The sequence below is a fragment of the Propithecus coquereli genome, unplaced genomic scaffold (assembly GCF_000956105.1).
Source record: "Propithecus coquereli isolate 6110/MARCELLA unplaced genomic scaffold, Pcoq_1.0 Scaffold129, whole genome shotgun sequence".
NCBI classification, from domain to species: Eukaryota; Metazoa; Chordata; class Mammalia; order Primates; family Indriidae; genus Propithecus; species Propithecus coquereli.
In genome coordinates, this window is record NW_012137080.1 from 1,091,813 (window position 1) to 1,105,136 (window position 13,324).

Genomic DNA, 13,324 nt, shown 5'->3' on the forward strand with positions numbered 1-13,324 from the left:
CATTCAGGCAGCCTTGATAGCTGAGCCACTCCCTCCCTGCTGACACAAGAGCCAATTCCTGGATGGCTCTACCCTCCAGACTTCAGGGAATAAACTGAGAGGAATTTCTTGGGGAGGGGCAAATGGAGTGCACAGAAAATACCAGAGTCCACCTTCTCTGTGAAACTTGCCTTCTCTGCCACTGGCTTTCTTGTCAGAAGAGTGACGCTCACAGGTGACTACTGCAATCACCTGAGGATTTTCGTTTTCAGCGTCACTTAAACGAATTATAAATCTTTGTAGTAATGAAGATTAGTTTTGGCTTCTTAAAATAAAACAAAATCGTCTTCAAACAAGATAGAAAATTTTTTTAAGTCAACAAATCTTTATTAAACACCTGCAGTTACCGGGAGGAGGCCATGATGCTGGACACACTGTCAAAATCGATCTTCTCCACAATGTTCTTTGGGCTTAGTGCTCTCTCCCAGGCCACAGATGAAGATTTGCCCGGACTCGTCAGTGCTCCATTCACTCCTCCACACCTTCAGCAGGCTGTCGGTCAGATCAGCAGCCATCCCAGCCAGCAGCCAGCGGCCAATGTGCTGATAAGTGGTACCCATGGCAGATACACTTTTGGACAGAGTCCTCAAAGCCAGTTGTACCTTCCAAGAGGTTCATGTTTTCATCCCCGGCTTACCAGAAGGCCTGGAAGTGGCAGGTCTTCAGCAGGTCCCCGAGGTACAAAATCTGTTGGATCAGCTGCTCTTCTTGATGTGCCTGGTGGATCATGCATTTGCAAAGGGTGAAACCAGTGTGGGACAGGTTAGTGAGGGCCTTCAGTGGGGTCTGGGCAGTGACCGTGGTCTGAAAGACGAGTGGATTGAACCAGTACAGCTCCAAGACAGCTAGGTTGGCTTCCAGATCGCAGGCATTCTCCTTGGCCTGCATTTCCATGTAGCACTCCAGGCTGGCCAGGTTCTCAGGATTGCACCTTTTGATACCCTCAAGCAACTTTCCCGTGTTCACTCTCAAACATTGCCATGACCACTGTCGCCTTCCACAACCAGGGCTAGCAATGAACACCAGATTGGCACAGCATCCTCGAGGACCATGAGAAGATCAAAATTCAGTCGAGAGTTTTAGCCCAGGGCACCACAAAGTCACTCATGCGCTTTCCAGTTCTCTGCTCTCCCATACATAGGGGGAAGCTCTCTTTCTCCTAGTCCAAGGAGTTCTAGCCACCATGTCCATATTTTAGAAGCAGAATAGATGACAAAGAGCAGAAAGCCATGTCACCTCTCCTTATTGAGATTTCCCAGAAGTCCCACATGACATTTTTGCTTATATATTATTGGTCAGAACTTAATCACATGACCCTATCTCCTCCTATCTGCAAAGGAGGCTGAACGATAATTTTAATAAAGGCAACGATGTACTCAGCTCAAAATTGGGGTTCTGTTAAACCAAAAAAATAAAGAAGGAATGAAGAAGAATGAATACTGGCAACACTAGCAGCCACTGACATAAGCTTTTACAACAAAATATGTCTTTGACCATTTAAATAAGGTATTATATAATTATAAAGCATTTTGGGAGGGGGGGTGTGGAAGAGTGAAATCAAAAGTAATTCAGAGGAATTCCCCCCAGAAAAGTAGCAGAGGTTCAAGTACATCAGTCTTGGTTATTTAAAAAGAAAAGTAGCATAGGAGTGATACAATTGATGGAAATAGGGAGATCAAAAGAGGAAGCCATTGGAGGTCAAAGACAGAAGTAATAAATTCTATTTTTGTGTGATTAAAAGTCACTTTTCTCAATCATTGGGGGAATTATCTACATCTGATTTTCCTCCTAATTGTCTCCCAGCCTATGGGAGATTGAACAGAATGAAGACTGAGTGAAGAGGGTAAGAGAGAAACTTCTTTTAGAAAATTAAGCAGGACTAGGGAGGAGGAACACAGACTATCGGGTCAGTACTGGAAAGTATCTCTGGTCAAACATGCGGTGGCAGAAGCTAAGGCTATTGATTAAATTAGAGTTGGGGTTGGATTCATCTGATTTTCAGTTCAAAGCTAGATTTTTTAAATAAGCAGAGGCTTTTTGCCTGTTCCTGGAAAATAGGTGGGAGTGAGTAAAATGCCGAGAAGAGCAATGTAGTGGCCTCCAAGAGCTCGTCGTGGTAAAATAAGGGCCTTCATAGGGAAGAGCTATGAGATTGAGGTCCAGGGTCCTTCCTCAGCCCAGAATTTGCTAAGACAACTGAAATTCCAGTTCTTAAGCTGAATCCATAATAGAGCAAATGCCCCTCTGTTTGGGATAGGTCTATCTCCATTGGGATCAAGGTCCCAACCCCATCCTTGCATTCCTTCCTCCCAACACTGTGCCTCCTCCTCCAATCTTGTTTTTTCCCTCACTGAACATCGCTCAGCTCTTCCTGACCCATCACCATTCACAGCACGTTCTTTATCAATTACTCGTGAAATGGACATGTTACCTAAGCTGACCAATCTTAAACAGCTCCCGCGCTTATTTACTTTATTTGTTTTTATTTCATTTTGGAGAATAGGAGCCAGTCAAAGTGGGAATTTAATATATAAAACAAGAAAACAAGACTTCTCCAAAATGCTTCTCTTTTTCAAACATAAAAAGAAGGTAGCAATAAACAAAGCACAGAGTGCAGAGGAAACCCTGGTAAACAGCTGTCTCAATAGGCTGCGTGGTGAATACTTTTTCTCCACAGATGTGTCATGAAAAGTTACACGAGAAGAAATATGTGCTCAACATCTCTATTGCAGATAAAAACACAAATTTTCGAGTTACAGTGGGCTTACGAACAATATTTTTCTTTCCATTTTCCAAATTCTCCATTGAGAATTGTATTGACTATACATGTGTGTATGCGTACATATGCACTTAAAAGATAACTTTGCTTTTCCAATGGCCATTGCAGATGCTTCACCTGTATTTCTACTTGATCTTCAGGAGAGTGTGACCCTCTCTCCAAAATCCAGTCCTTCTGTCACGTCGTTAATTGTTTCCAAAGTAATAGGGCAGGGAACGCTAAGGAATTATTTGGAAAGGTCAATATTCATCCTCTGATTTTGCTCTAGTTTTCCTAAATTGATTCTAATTCAAATAAATTGTATGTATAAAGGGAAGGAGTCTGGGGGAAGAAAAGAGGAGATCTTAAAATTCTGTCAAGATATTCTGAGGATATTAAAAAAAACCTTTTTTTAAGTCCAAACTCTGTAAAAGGCATACACTGCCATGTTTCAGAGCTCTTTATCAAGAAGCCCTGGGCGACATACATAGGCTGGCTTTTAATGTGGGCTTATTTAGTTGGGGGAGGGAATTAGAAAGGTTCTGTGATTTTGCCACCAGTAACACTGGGTGTTGGTGCTCTGTGTTGGTCTCCGTGACTATCTCATTAACATGTGCACACATACATCTCTCTTAGCTGGTACCCTAATCATGCTTTCCCTACTGGCTTTAATAGTACTATCCCTGGTCTTTAAGGCAGGGCAGAATGGATGGATAGTTTATCTGCACAGAACTCAAGATCTTGATATGGTTCAAATTTATTACTCTTTCCAATGCCATGAGTGATCATTTCTAGGAAAGAAATGAGCAAATAATTATTCACGTTAACTGGCCACATGCTTTATTTTTTTAAAAGCAATATTCTGGGTAGCTGAAATCTAGGTTTTAGGACATAGCGTGGGATGTAGAGAAAACCATTTCCCTTTCAGGATCTCAATTTCTTCATCTTCAAAGTGATGAAGAAAACCTAGGTCATTAAACAATATTGTTATAAGAGAAGTTATGGACGCTCCAAAAGTCATTCGATTTGGGTTTTTTGGTGATTATAATTTAAATTATATGATGTTTAGGAAAATCACAATAGGCAGAATAATGAATCACTTTAAAGATTTGAATCAAGAGGCATTAGAAAATTAGGTACTTTCTTCTTGTATTTCCCTGTATAATTCAGTCCATTTCATAGGCTAAAAATAAGTTTCAGATAGGTGCCCTGTATCAAACTAAGCATAATTGCTTTTTATGACAGACCTGGAGAAAGGAAGATCCTTAAGCAACTGAGTTTTAAAGTGCTCTCTTGCTTTCTCAGCAGCAGGCCAAATTCAAAGAAAGTGTAAAGAAAATAAGTGTTAACTAACAGAAAAAAATATCTGAAAGCAGGCTTTGCAATTATATCAGGAAGCTTGTGGGTGAAGTAACAGAATTGCCTACTGGAAGTTGCTTTAAACAATGCTGTTTAGTTTTCTAACATGGCAAGTCCAAGGTTGGCTCAAGAAGCTTAACAAGGTTATCAAGGACTCAGTCTCTTTCATCTTTCTGAACTGGCATCCCTCAGTGTCTTGGAAAATGCCTCATTTCTGGTCTCAGCATTGGTTACTGCAGGGTGGTCATCATAACTAATCACTGGCAAAAGGTAATAGATGACCATAATTGGCTTATTCTAATTATGCTTCCTTCCCTGGGGAGGGGTCCGTATTCCCTGAGCAAATTGCTGCCCAACATGTGAACAAAAATGGGATTCTGTTGACAAGAAAGAAAGTGGAAGTGACAGTTGGATAGGCAACCACCACCTCTGCCACAGTAACAAGAAAAAAAATTCTGTCTGAGGATCATTAAAAAAAAAAATGGCTGTACTTGTTTTGAAAGAACATCTCTTCATTGACTAGAATCTACGCCAGATTTGAGAAATCAATGTAAGACACTTCCAAACCAACATACTCACTTCTTAAATGAGTTTATGACAACCTCAAGGGGGAGAGTAATCTAATTTTGTTATGCATATTGGAATAAGATTTAGGATGCTAATTTGGACTTCTGGTTTTCGTAACAACAGATTGGTAGGTGGAATTTGCAACAACTCCTCTCAAAAAGAACTTGTTTTAAATTTTAAGAATGATGGGTATCCTCCATTTATTTGCCCTGCCATTAAAATAGGTTATATGCAAATCCATGAACATCTGGTGTTTCCACATCTAGGGAGCCTCTGATTGTCTCATAGGTTGAATGTTCAAGCTCCGAAGAAACTAATTGGGCAGAGCCGAGATGTAGCTCACCGATATGCTTGAATCTTGGCTGTTCAAGAGGGAAAATGGTCTCCACACTCACTACACTGCACCTGTTTACAAATCGGAGCAAGGGCTCTTCTTTCCTTCCCCACATGTTTATGGTTCCACGAAAAGTGACCACCATGCCACTGTGTAGGTGTTCAATGTACAGTGCAGAAGGAACAAAGCATGGTGGGCTAACACGGGGCACCCTCATGACCCTCTGCTGGCCTAAGACCAAGAAAATGACTACTAAAACAAGCAGAGGGCATCCAGGACAAATAACACCCTCATGTGGACGCCCCAAGGAGCCAAGGTCCCCCAGGAGGGAGTGGGCACACAGCCAGCAAATGCTTGGTTAGATAACACAGCTGTGATTTCAACACCACGTGGATCTGTTCACATCTAAAACTCAAAAATATCCCAATGTTTCACTAGAAAGTCTGTAACTGTAGAAAGGTGCTCATTTTTTCACCTCCTTGCAAAAGCAGCGTTGGGGAAAACAAAAGTGGGAGAAGTAAAATTCCCTATTATTACAACAGTGTCATTTTGGCTGGGAACCTGGATGCCAAATCCTCAACTACATCAAAAGGTTAAATGAAGCTAAATAAAGCAGATTTCCTTAGGTGCAGAGTTGTCCTGAGCCCTAACAGAAGGAAACTTCCTCCGTTGGGTTCAGAATGGGATTCTAAAAAGGACCCACCAGGCTGGTAGTTGGCCTCTTAGGCAACTGAATCCCTTTAGTCTCTTCTGGGGAGGTATACGGTAATATAGGAAGAGGTTTGGACTAGGGGATCAAGAGTAGAGCCCTGAGTTTTGTTTTGTCACAAACTTAATGACCTCTTTGGGTCTCTTCTTGAATGGCAAAATAGGACCCACTACACAAGATTATTAAATAACAAATGAGATAAAGCATTTGAAACAGCAAGCATTTGGTTTGGCAAATACAGTGTTTTTATACGTTACCCTCTGGTCATCCTCGAGCTGTCCTAGAGGAGGAGGAATAACAAACTATAGTAATCTTATTCATCTGCCACAGTCATTGAGTCAAGAGGACGAAGGCCGGTGGGAATTTTGTGACCTGGAACTCAATCTGGGAGTCAACAAAAATGCACGAAGCTTGGGGACATGTGTGTTTCCTTGTGATTTTCTAAAATATGAATTAAACAACCCTCTCAAATTTACACACACAAATACACCAACAGTACACAAAACTGACCTTGCCTGCAGCATCAGAACCAACATAAAAACCATCACTTTCCCTTTCAGACTGGGAGCAGCCACTGCTCTAGAAATTCGGCAGGCAGGAATCTACATCCCCACGTCCCTGTCCTGAGACCACTGGACAATTCCTGTCCAGTATCACAAAATGGGAAGGGAAGAGTGGGACACATTGGAAAGATGGTTGAGGGGTAGAAAAATGAGTGTCTGGCAACCCCATTCTTAAAATATATTTTTCCAGAGAAAACAATGCTGTGAATGGAGGTTGCGTATGGTTGAATCAAACCTAACTGCCATTTTAACATACTATGAGCTAAATTGGCTTTCTGGGCTTGAATTTAAGGCACAATTTGCAATGTCGTTTTTATAAGGAAATGTACTCCGAGTTCCAAACAACCAATTTATATGTGAACTCCTGAAGCACAACCCATTTGTAAATAAAATTGCAGTAATTGTTTTCTTTGGATATTCTTAATGAGCCAAACAAACAAAAAACAAAAACAGAGAATGGTTCACTTGCAAGATCAATAATTGAATGACATGTACAAATCTATAGTGATTAAACTCATTTGCAAAATAAGCATCAGGGGTATTGAGATTGGTGAGAATTTCATAGGACAGAATTTGATCTGAAATTAATGTATTATGTTAGATGAACAGATTTATCTAACAATTTTAAGCTGCTATAATAGTATTTAAAATTATCTGTGTAATTATCTCTGTACAGAATAACCAACACTTTATGGAGTGCAAAATCATAAGTGTAAAGTATTAAGCAAAGAACTAATTTAATCATGGCAACTCCAAGAGGTATTACTATTATATCCAATTTTACTGATGAGGAAACTGAAGCACAAAGAATTGGTAATTTGCCCAAAGTCATATGGGGAGTCCAGGCATTCTGACACTTTCACTTTCAATGTCTACATTATACTAAACTTTTGTATTCAAAGCCTTACAGATCTTTAGATTTTACATGGTTTTCCAAAACATACTGTTTAAAAGGCTTTACCTTTATTTAAGTAAATAACACTTATGCATTAAGTTAGTAGTTACAATTTTTAGAAGTTGAAATTTACAGTTAGTCTCATTGCATATTTTTGGAAAATTCAATGTAAGGTAACACAGGTCAGATGCAATCATCCTAGACTTAAGAATATCTTCATTGCACATAGAACATGGAAAAGGTACTTAATATAATGTGAATATTTGTACTATCAGAATTATTCTGGAAAAGCCTGCTTCTAGAGAGACAACAGGACAAACAAGAAAGAGAACAGGCTCTGTATTCACAAAGTTGAGGCTGAAACTCAACTCTGCTACTTCTTGAGCCAAATACTTCAACTCTCTGAGCCTATTACATCTTTTTCATTCGATAAGAATAATCTTCATTTTAAAATGTTGTTGGGAGGCACGGGATGTTATTAAACAAAGTCTCTCCCGAGACCTATGAGTCAGAAGTTCTACCTGTGTCTTAATCTCAGGCAAGAAAATGGAAATTCTAATGTCTACATCACAAAGGTGTAAGGTTTGAGCAAATGTGAAAATATGTTGTAAAATGTATGTGATTTTCTATCCAGTGTTTTAAGTAGTTGAGCTCAGGTGAGTAGTGGCGTTAGATGCCTGGGAAAAGGATGCCAGCTTCAGGTCCTCAATGAGAATGGCCAGGCTCTTCTGAAGCACACGATTTGATTCTCTCTTCAGTAACCTAGTCAGTAATCTGGTATAAATCCCCTTCCACCGAAGGGAAAGCAGATTACATGGATAGAAGTGGAGGGAGCATAACTCAACCTTTCTCAGCTACCAAGTGGCAGTTACCAATTTTAGGTACTTAATGTCCTCTTCAACAAATAATTATATCCCCCTTCTCAACCACAGAAGAGAAATGTGAAAAACATGCCAATGATCACAGCAACTTCTGACTCTGGTGCAATAAACCTATGGCCTACAATAATTGATCATGGTTTATTTCCTACTTAAATTCCTTCCATGGCACACTGCCATAACCTGAATGATTGTGGAAGAACTTGGGAACTCTAAAATAACAATCAGTGTTCTGAGCCACAGTAAGAGTAGTTAGAAGCCTTTGCAGAATCAAACGAGTTAGAAAGTGAAAGTTTGCACCCTCCTCCACACCCCTAGAGTTAGGGACCCCTAGGAAGAAGTGCCCTGACTTCTTTCCAGGTGCAAACAAACCGGTGAATATTTCATAGTTCCAACAAAATAAATAAACTGGGATCAAACGAGAAAAATCACAAATAAATCTCAAGGAAGGTAAGTTAGGGGGTGAGTGGAAAGGTGACACTTAAGAAATCAGGCTACATTTAAATGTTGGTTTTTATCCCCTTCTTATTGAAGATGCAATTCCTTTGGACTGTGGACAACTCCATCAACACAAAGGGCCATTTCAATTTCCACAGAACATTCAATGCAAAAGAATCATTTCAACCAAGCCCCTCATCGTACGGATGAGAATCTGATTCCCAGATCTCCGGACTTGGTCCATTTTCCCATATGCGTTGTCCACTGGGATCTTATTTATGACTCGAGTCCACTGGGATCTTATTTATGACTCGACTGGTTTATAAGGTACATGAGAGTTGAGACTGTAGCATTTTTACTTTTCATCCCATATACAGCTCAGCTCATAGAAGAGTGTTGTTAGTTCAAAGAAAAAATATTAAATATCCTGGCTGTCTATTTATAAGATTTTGAATAATTCGCTATGATTATAAAAATGGAAGTATCCCATGTAACAAAAGCAGTAGCTACAGCGTACCTAGGAAAAGATGGAGATGCTTTCAAGGATGCAAGAAAGTACCCAGCAAGGCCTACTGAGTGGAATCTTCCGATCACTAGAGACAGCCAACAAAGCTGATGGCCGGATCCCAACGACGTCTACTGCGGGTCATGCCCTTGAGCACATGGCAGCCTCGGGATGATTTATGGTACGGATATTGCTCCAGACCACGACCCCGAGCAACGAAAGAAATGAGGAAAGTCAGGGTATCACTTTCAGTAGATGAATACTAAGTAGCTTAATATTATTGAAGCATTATCCAACAACTGAGACCACCTCACAAAGGACGATTTTAAAATATAAATGATGATGTTTGTCAAAGTTTGTGTATCAATCTGCACTGAAAGCCAAGAACAAATTATCTTTTACTAGCTCATGTCCTGAAAAACGTTTTTACCCTGATTCAAGGACCCACGGGCTTATTCACATGTTTTTGGATCTGATATGGCTCAGAATGCCTGCATATTTTCAAAACTGTATCATCAATGAGTGAGCTGGAAAATACCATATACGTATATCCTTGCTGATGTGATTTAATGGGTTTACACAATGTACTAGGCCCTGGGCTGGACATAGCATATTCCCATATAATCCTTATGACCCACATTCTAAATTGTGTCTTTTAATATAACTGAATATGTTCATTAAATATACCAGCATCATTTGTTTAAAGATCTATATCATTTATTCGACTATTTTTACATTTATAAGAGGTTGTTGTAGTTAGCCACAAATGGTACCAATATTCATGATACCTTTATATTTAGACAGCATTTTTACAGAAAACAAAGGTGATTTTTTTATTAGAAAACAAAGGCCATATTTTAATACTCTACCACCAGATAGGAGAATGCATACCAAAGAATTGTTAAGAAATTGGTCTTAAAAAAAGAAAAAAGCACAATGACAGAAAACAAGGTATACCAAACCTCTAAGAAGCCTACAACCAGACCTCTCCACTACTCCCACATACACGTATGTACAGGTTATATATGCAAGGATTTATAAAACACACTGGAAGAGAAAGAGAAACACACCTACATATGTATATGTGCGCATGTTTTCCTCAAAAACATACAACACAGGAAGTTCGCTTCATTTTACTCAGCTCAAAGAAATTCCTGATCTAAATCTATTTCATGCCTAACACGATAGATAGGAAACATCATAAAGCAAAAGTTTACCTTTTCCTGGGAGCAGTTAATTAGAAATATAAAATAGGTTTTGCTTTTTTTTTGTCCCCGTGTGAAATCGACATACAGAGGTCGTTAGGTAGTGCTTGCCATTTAATTGTAACTTATTAACAAAAAGGTTTACACAGTACTATTTACAGCGCGGCAGAGGAATATCAATGCTGAATCAATGACCAGTGCTTCCAAACGTTTTCAGTACTTACACATGGAAGATCTAAAGAGTACAATATATTTTTATTTACAAGGAATCGTTTTCTCCCCACTGTTATCTGCTCAACTATTCCTTGGGGTGCTGACACACAGGTGTCTTCACTGGACCCTACAGTTCTCATTGCCCTTGGGCTCGGCTCCGGCTTCTGGGCTGGCGGCCAGTCGGCCTCGCTTGGCTCGCAGGCCCTCTCTGGGGCTGTCAGCTGAGCCTCTCTCGGGAAGATTGTGGACTGAGAGAGATTTTGCACTGGGTTCCCGGAAGGCAGCACCTGAATCCACTGGGCTGTGCTGAGCAACCTTGACCTGCAACACAAACGTATTTGTTCGAGGTTTAAATCCCATTCACATTTCTACAGCATAAAAAAATAAAGCACTATGCCACCAAGGTTTAAGTTAAGTTCTTCTTCTCTAGGAGTTGGGCACAATATTAAGATTTCTTCTTCGCTGAGAACAGGCCCCCACCTAACAGAGAAGTTAGGAGGCTGTCAGGCAAGACTTCCAACAAGTCATCAAACTTTCTTTGACACCTCTGATGGCCAGAGACTTGCTCTTCCAAGGCAAGCGTGACATTTTCAGGCCAGAAGGTAAGCTCTTTGAGGACAAAGACATCACCCTATTTACCCATACATCCCCAGGGCCCACAACATGCTCGATCACATGATAAATGTTCAGTGAATTCTTCAATGAGAACCCAAATCTGCCTCCATTTGCCGTCATTTAAAATAAGAATAATGCAAATGAGTAATAAATACTACCTTCATAGGGCGGAAGCTTTATGTACAACATTAAAAGACCTAGGACAAGTTCCGTGTGTTTTAATCATTCTCCTTACAGTGTTGTTGGTTTCCATATTGAATTTGGATTCCAGCAGGACAGCAATCTAACAATAAAGTCCAGAAAGAAAAATCCCCTCTCAGATGTCCTGCCTTTTAGGAGAAAGAGGTGTCTCGGGAAATATGAGACTTTAAGTAGAGGAGAGAGTGAGGTAGCTGGTGAGTCCCAGACTTTTTGAGATGTATAGAGTAGTGAAAACAGATATGGGGTCAAAGAGAGAAAGAAGAGCAGGAAAACAGAAGTATAGAAAAGCTTCACTTAACCAAAGTTAAAGGCAAGAGTGAAAGACTCAAGTAAGATGATCTTTAAAAGAAAAAGATCTCCCTGTGTATCAGACACAAGGATCCTTGTCCAGTACAGATGTGAAAGAATAACCATGTGACAGATACTCCTTGAGCAACTCACTTCCAGGGACCTCCTTCTGATGCAAGAAAAGAGAATGGGGCCGGGCGCGGTGGCTCACGCCTGTAATCCTAGCACTCTGGGAGGTCAAGGCGGGAGGATTGTTTGAGCTCAGGAGTTCGAGACCAGCCTGAGCAAGAGCAACACCCCGTCTCTACTAAAAATAGAAAGAAATTAATTGGACAACTAAAAATACATAGAAAAAAAAAACTATCCGGGCGTGGTGGCGCATGCCTGTAGTCCCACCTACTTGGAAGGCTGAGGCAGGAGGATCGCCTGAGCCCAGGAGTTTGAGGTTGCTGTGAGCTAGGCTGACACCACGGCACTCTAGCCCAGGCAAAAAGAGTGAGACTCTGTCTCAAAAGAATGGAAGTTATTTTCCCATTTATGTTCTTTCCATAGAAGTACGTGGTTCTAAAAGGCAGTTAAATACTTTTCATTACAGAAAACATAAGAAATCTGGCCAACGGATCAATGCCTGGAAAGCCTGCTTCTATCTCAGATTATGTGCAGGACACTGAGGAGAAACAGCCTTGAAGGACCAGGACTTAGTGGAAAATTACCGTCCATGGAAAGTGGAAGGAAAAAAACAGAGTTGTACTGGTACTATTCTTTTTTTTTATTATCTAAGAGAAACAGTGACACCAAAGACAAGTGTTTCCCTTGAACCTGTCAAATGCAAGAGAGTCAAATCTTTAGGTTCACCATTGGAGAGAGAGAGAGAGAGAGATCCCAGAGAGAATAGAAAATTTGAGCCCGTAAGACTCTTTCTTAATCCCAATTAAATGGCTAAAGTCCACTCTCCCAGGCTTCTCCCCCTAGACTCAACTTCTCTGATACTGAATTGAGGAAACTGTAGTTTGCGATCACAATTTAAACTGTGGATTTGACCTTCATTTGGTTAGTTAGCCTAAGAATGGCCCACAACCAGACAAGGTCAAACTCACCAAGTATTTAATCCCTTAAGCTAGCACATCCACACCCTAGTTGTCTTACAAATGGTTCTACAGCCACAACGAGCAGAGGGCAAACATGCAGAGAGCCCAGTGGAAATGAACCTCACTAGAAAAAAATGCAAGCCCCCAACTAAACTGGCTAAAACTGACAGCACCGCCACCACTCACGATGGGCTTTATGGTTTAGTGGCTGGTCCTCTGGCACTGACCACCCAGCCCAGGTTCAGGAGGTCAAGTCTACAGTCACTGACTCCCTTATTCCCAGCAAACTAGGAGTTCCTGGGCTCATTCATCCCAGCGACATAACCGAGAATGAGCCTCATCCAACATGCATTTTACCCATTTGTTCCCCCTTTGAACTTGTCAGATGTCACTAAAGGTCTTCTTAAATGACCTAGGGAATTGCCTTTCTCAAAACTCAGCCAGTCGTCTCTCAGGGTAGAGCTCATGATCCTAAGTTTCTAAGCAACTGCTTTAGGAAATAATACCTTGTTCTAGATTTTTAAAACTGATGAAATGTGCTTAACAGATGAGGCAAGTATTTTATAGGGCAACTCAGAAAATGCTGAATTAAACTAAAAATTACTAGGCTCGGTTTTGAAGAGTCCAAACCTAATCATGAAGTCTCCTATAGCCTCCCCTCTAAAAGAC

At 40.6% G+C, this 13,324-nt stretch overlaps 1 protein-coding gene and 1 pseudogene across 1 annotated transcript in view; both read right to left on the bottom strand.

Annotated features, from left to right (window-relative positions):
* Positions 1–382: 382 nt before the first annotated feature.
* LOC105805422 lies at positions 383–5,274 on the bottom strand (annotated as a pseudogene).
* A 5,079-nt stretch (positions 5,275–10,353) lies between these two features.
* The window catches only part of CENPF (centromere protein F, 350/400kDa), a 62,546-nt gene continuing 59,575 nt past the window's right edge, over positions 10,354–13,324 (bottom strand). The window contains exon 18 of the mRNA XM_012638319.1: positions 10,354–10,784. Within this exon, the coding sequence (XP_012493773.1) occupies positions 10,581–10,784 (204 nt within the window). The 3' untranslated portion in view covers positions 10,354–10,580. The remainder of the gene's footprint in view (positions 10,785–13,324) is intronic.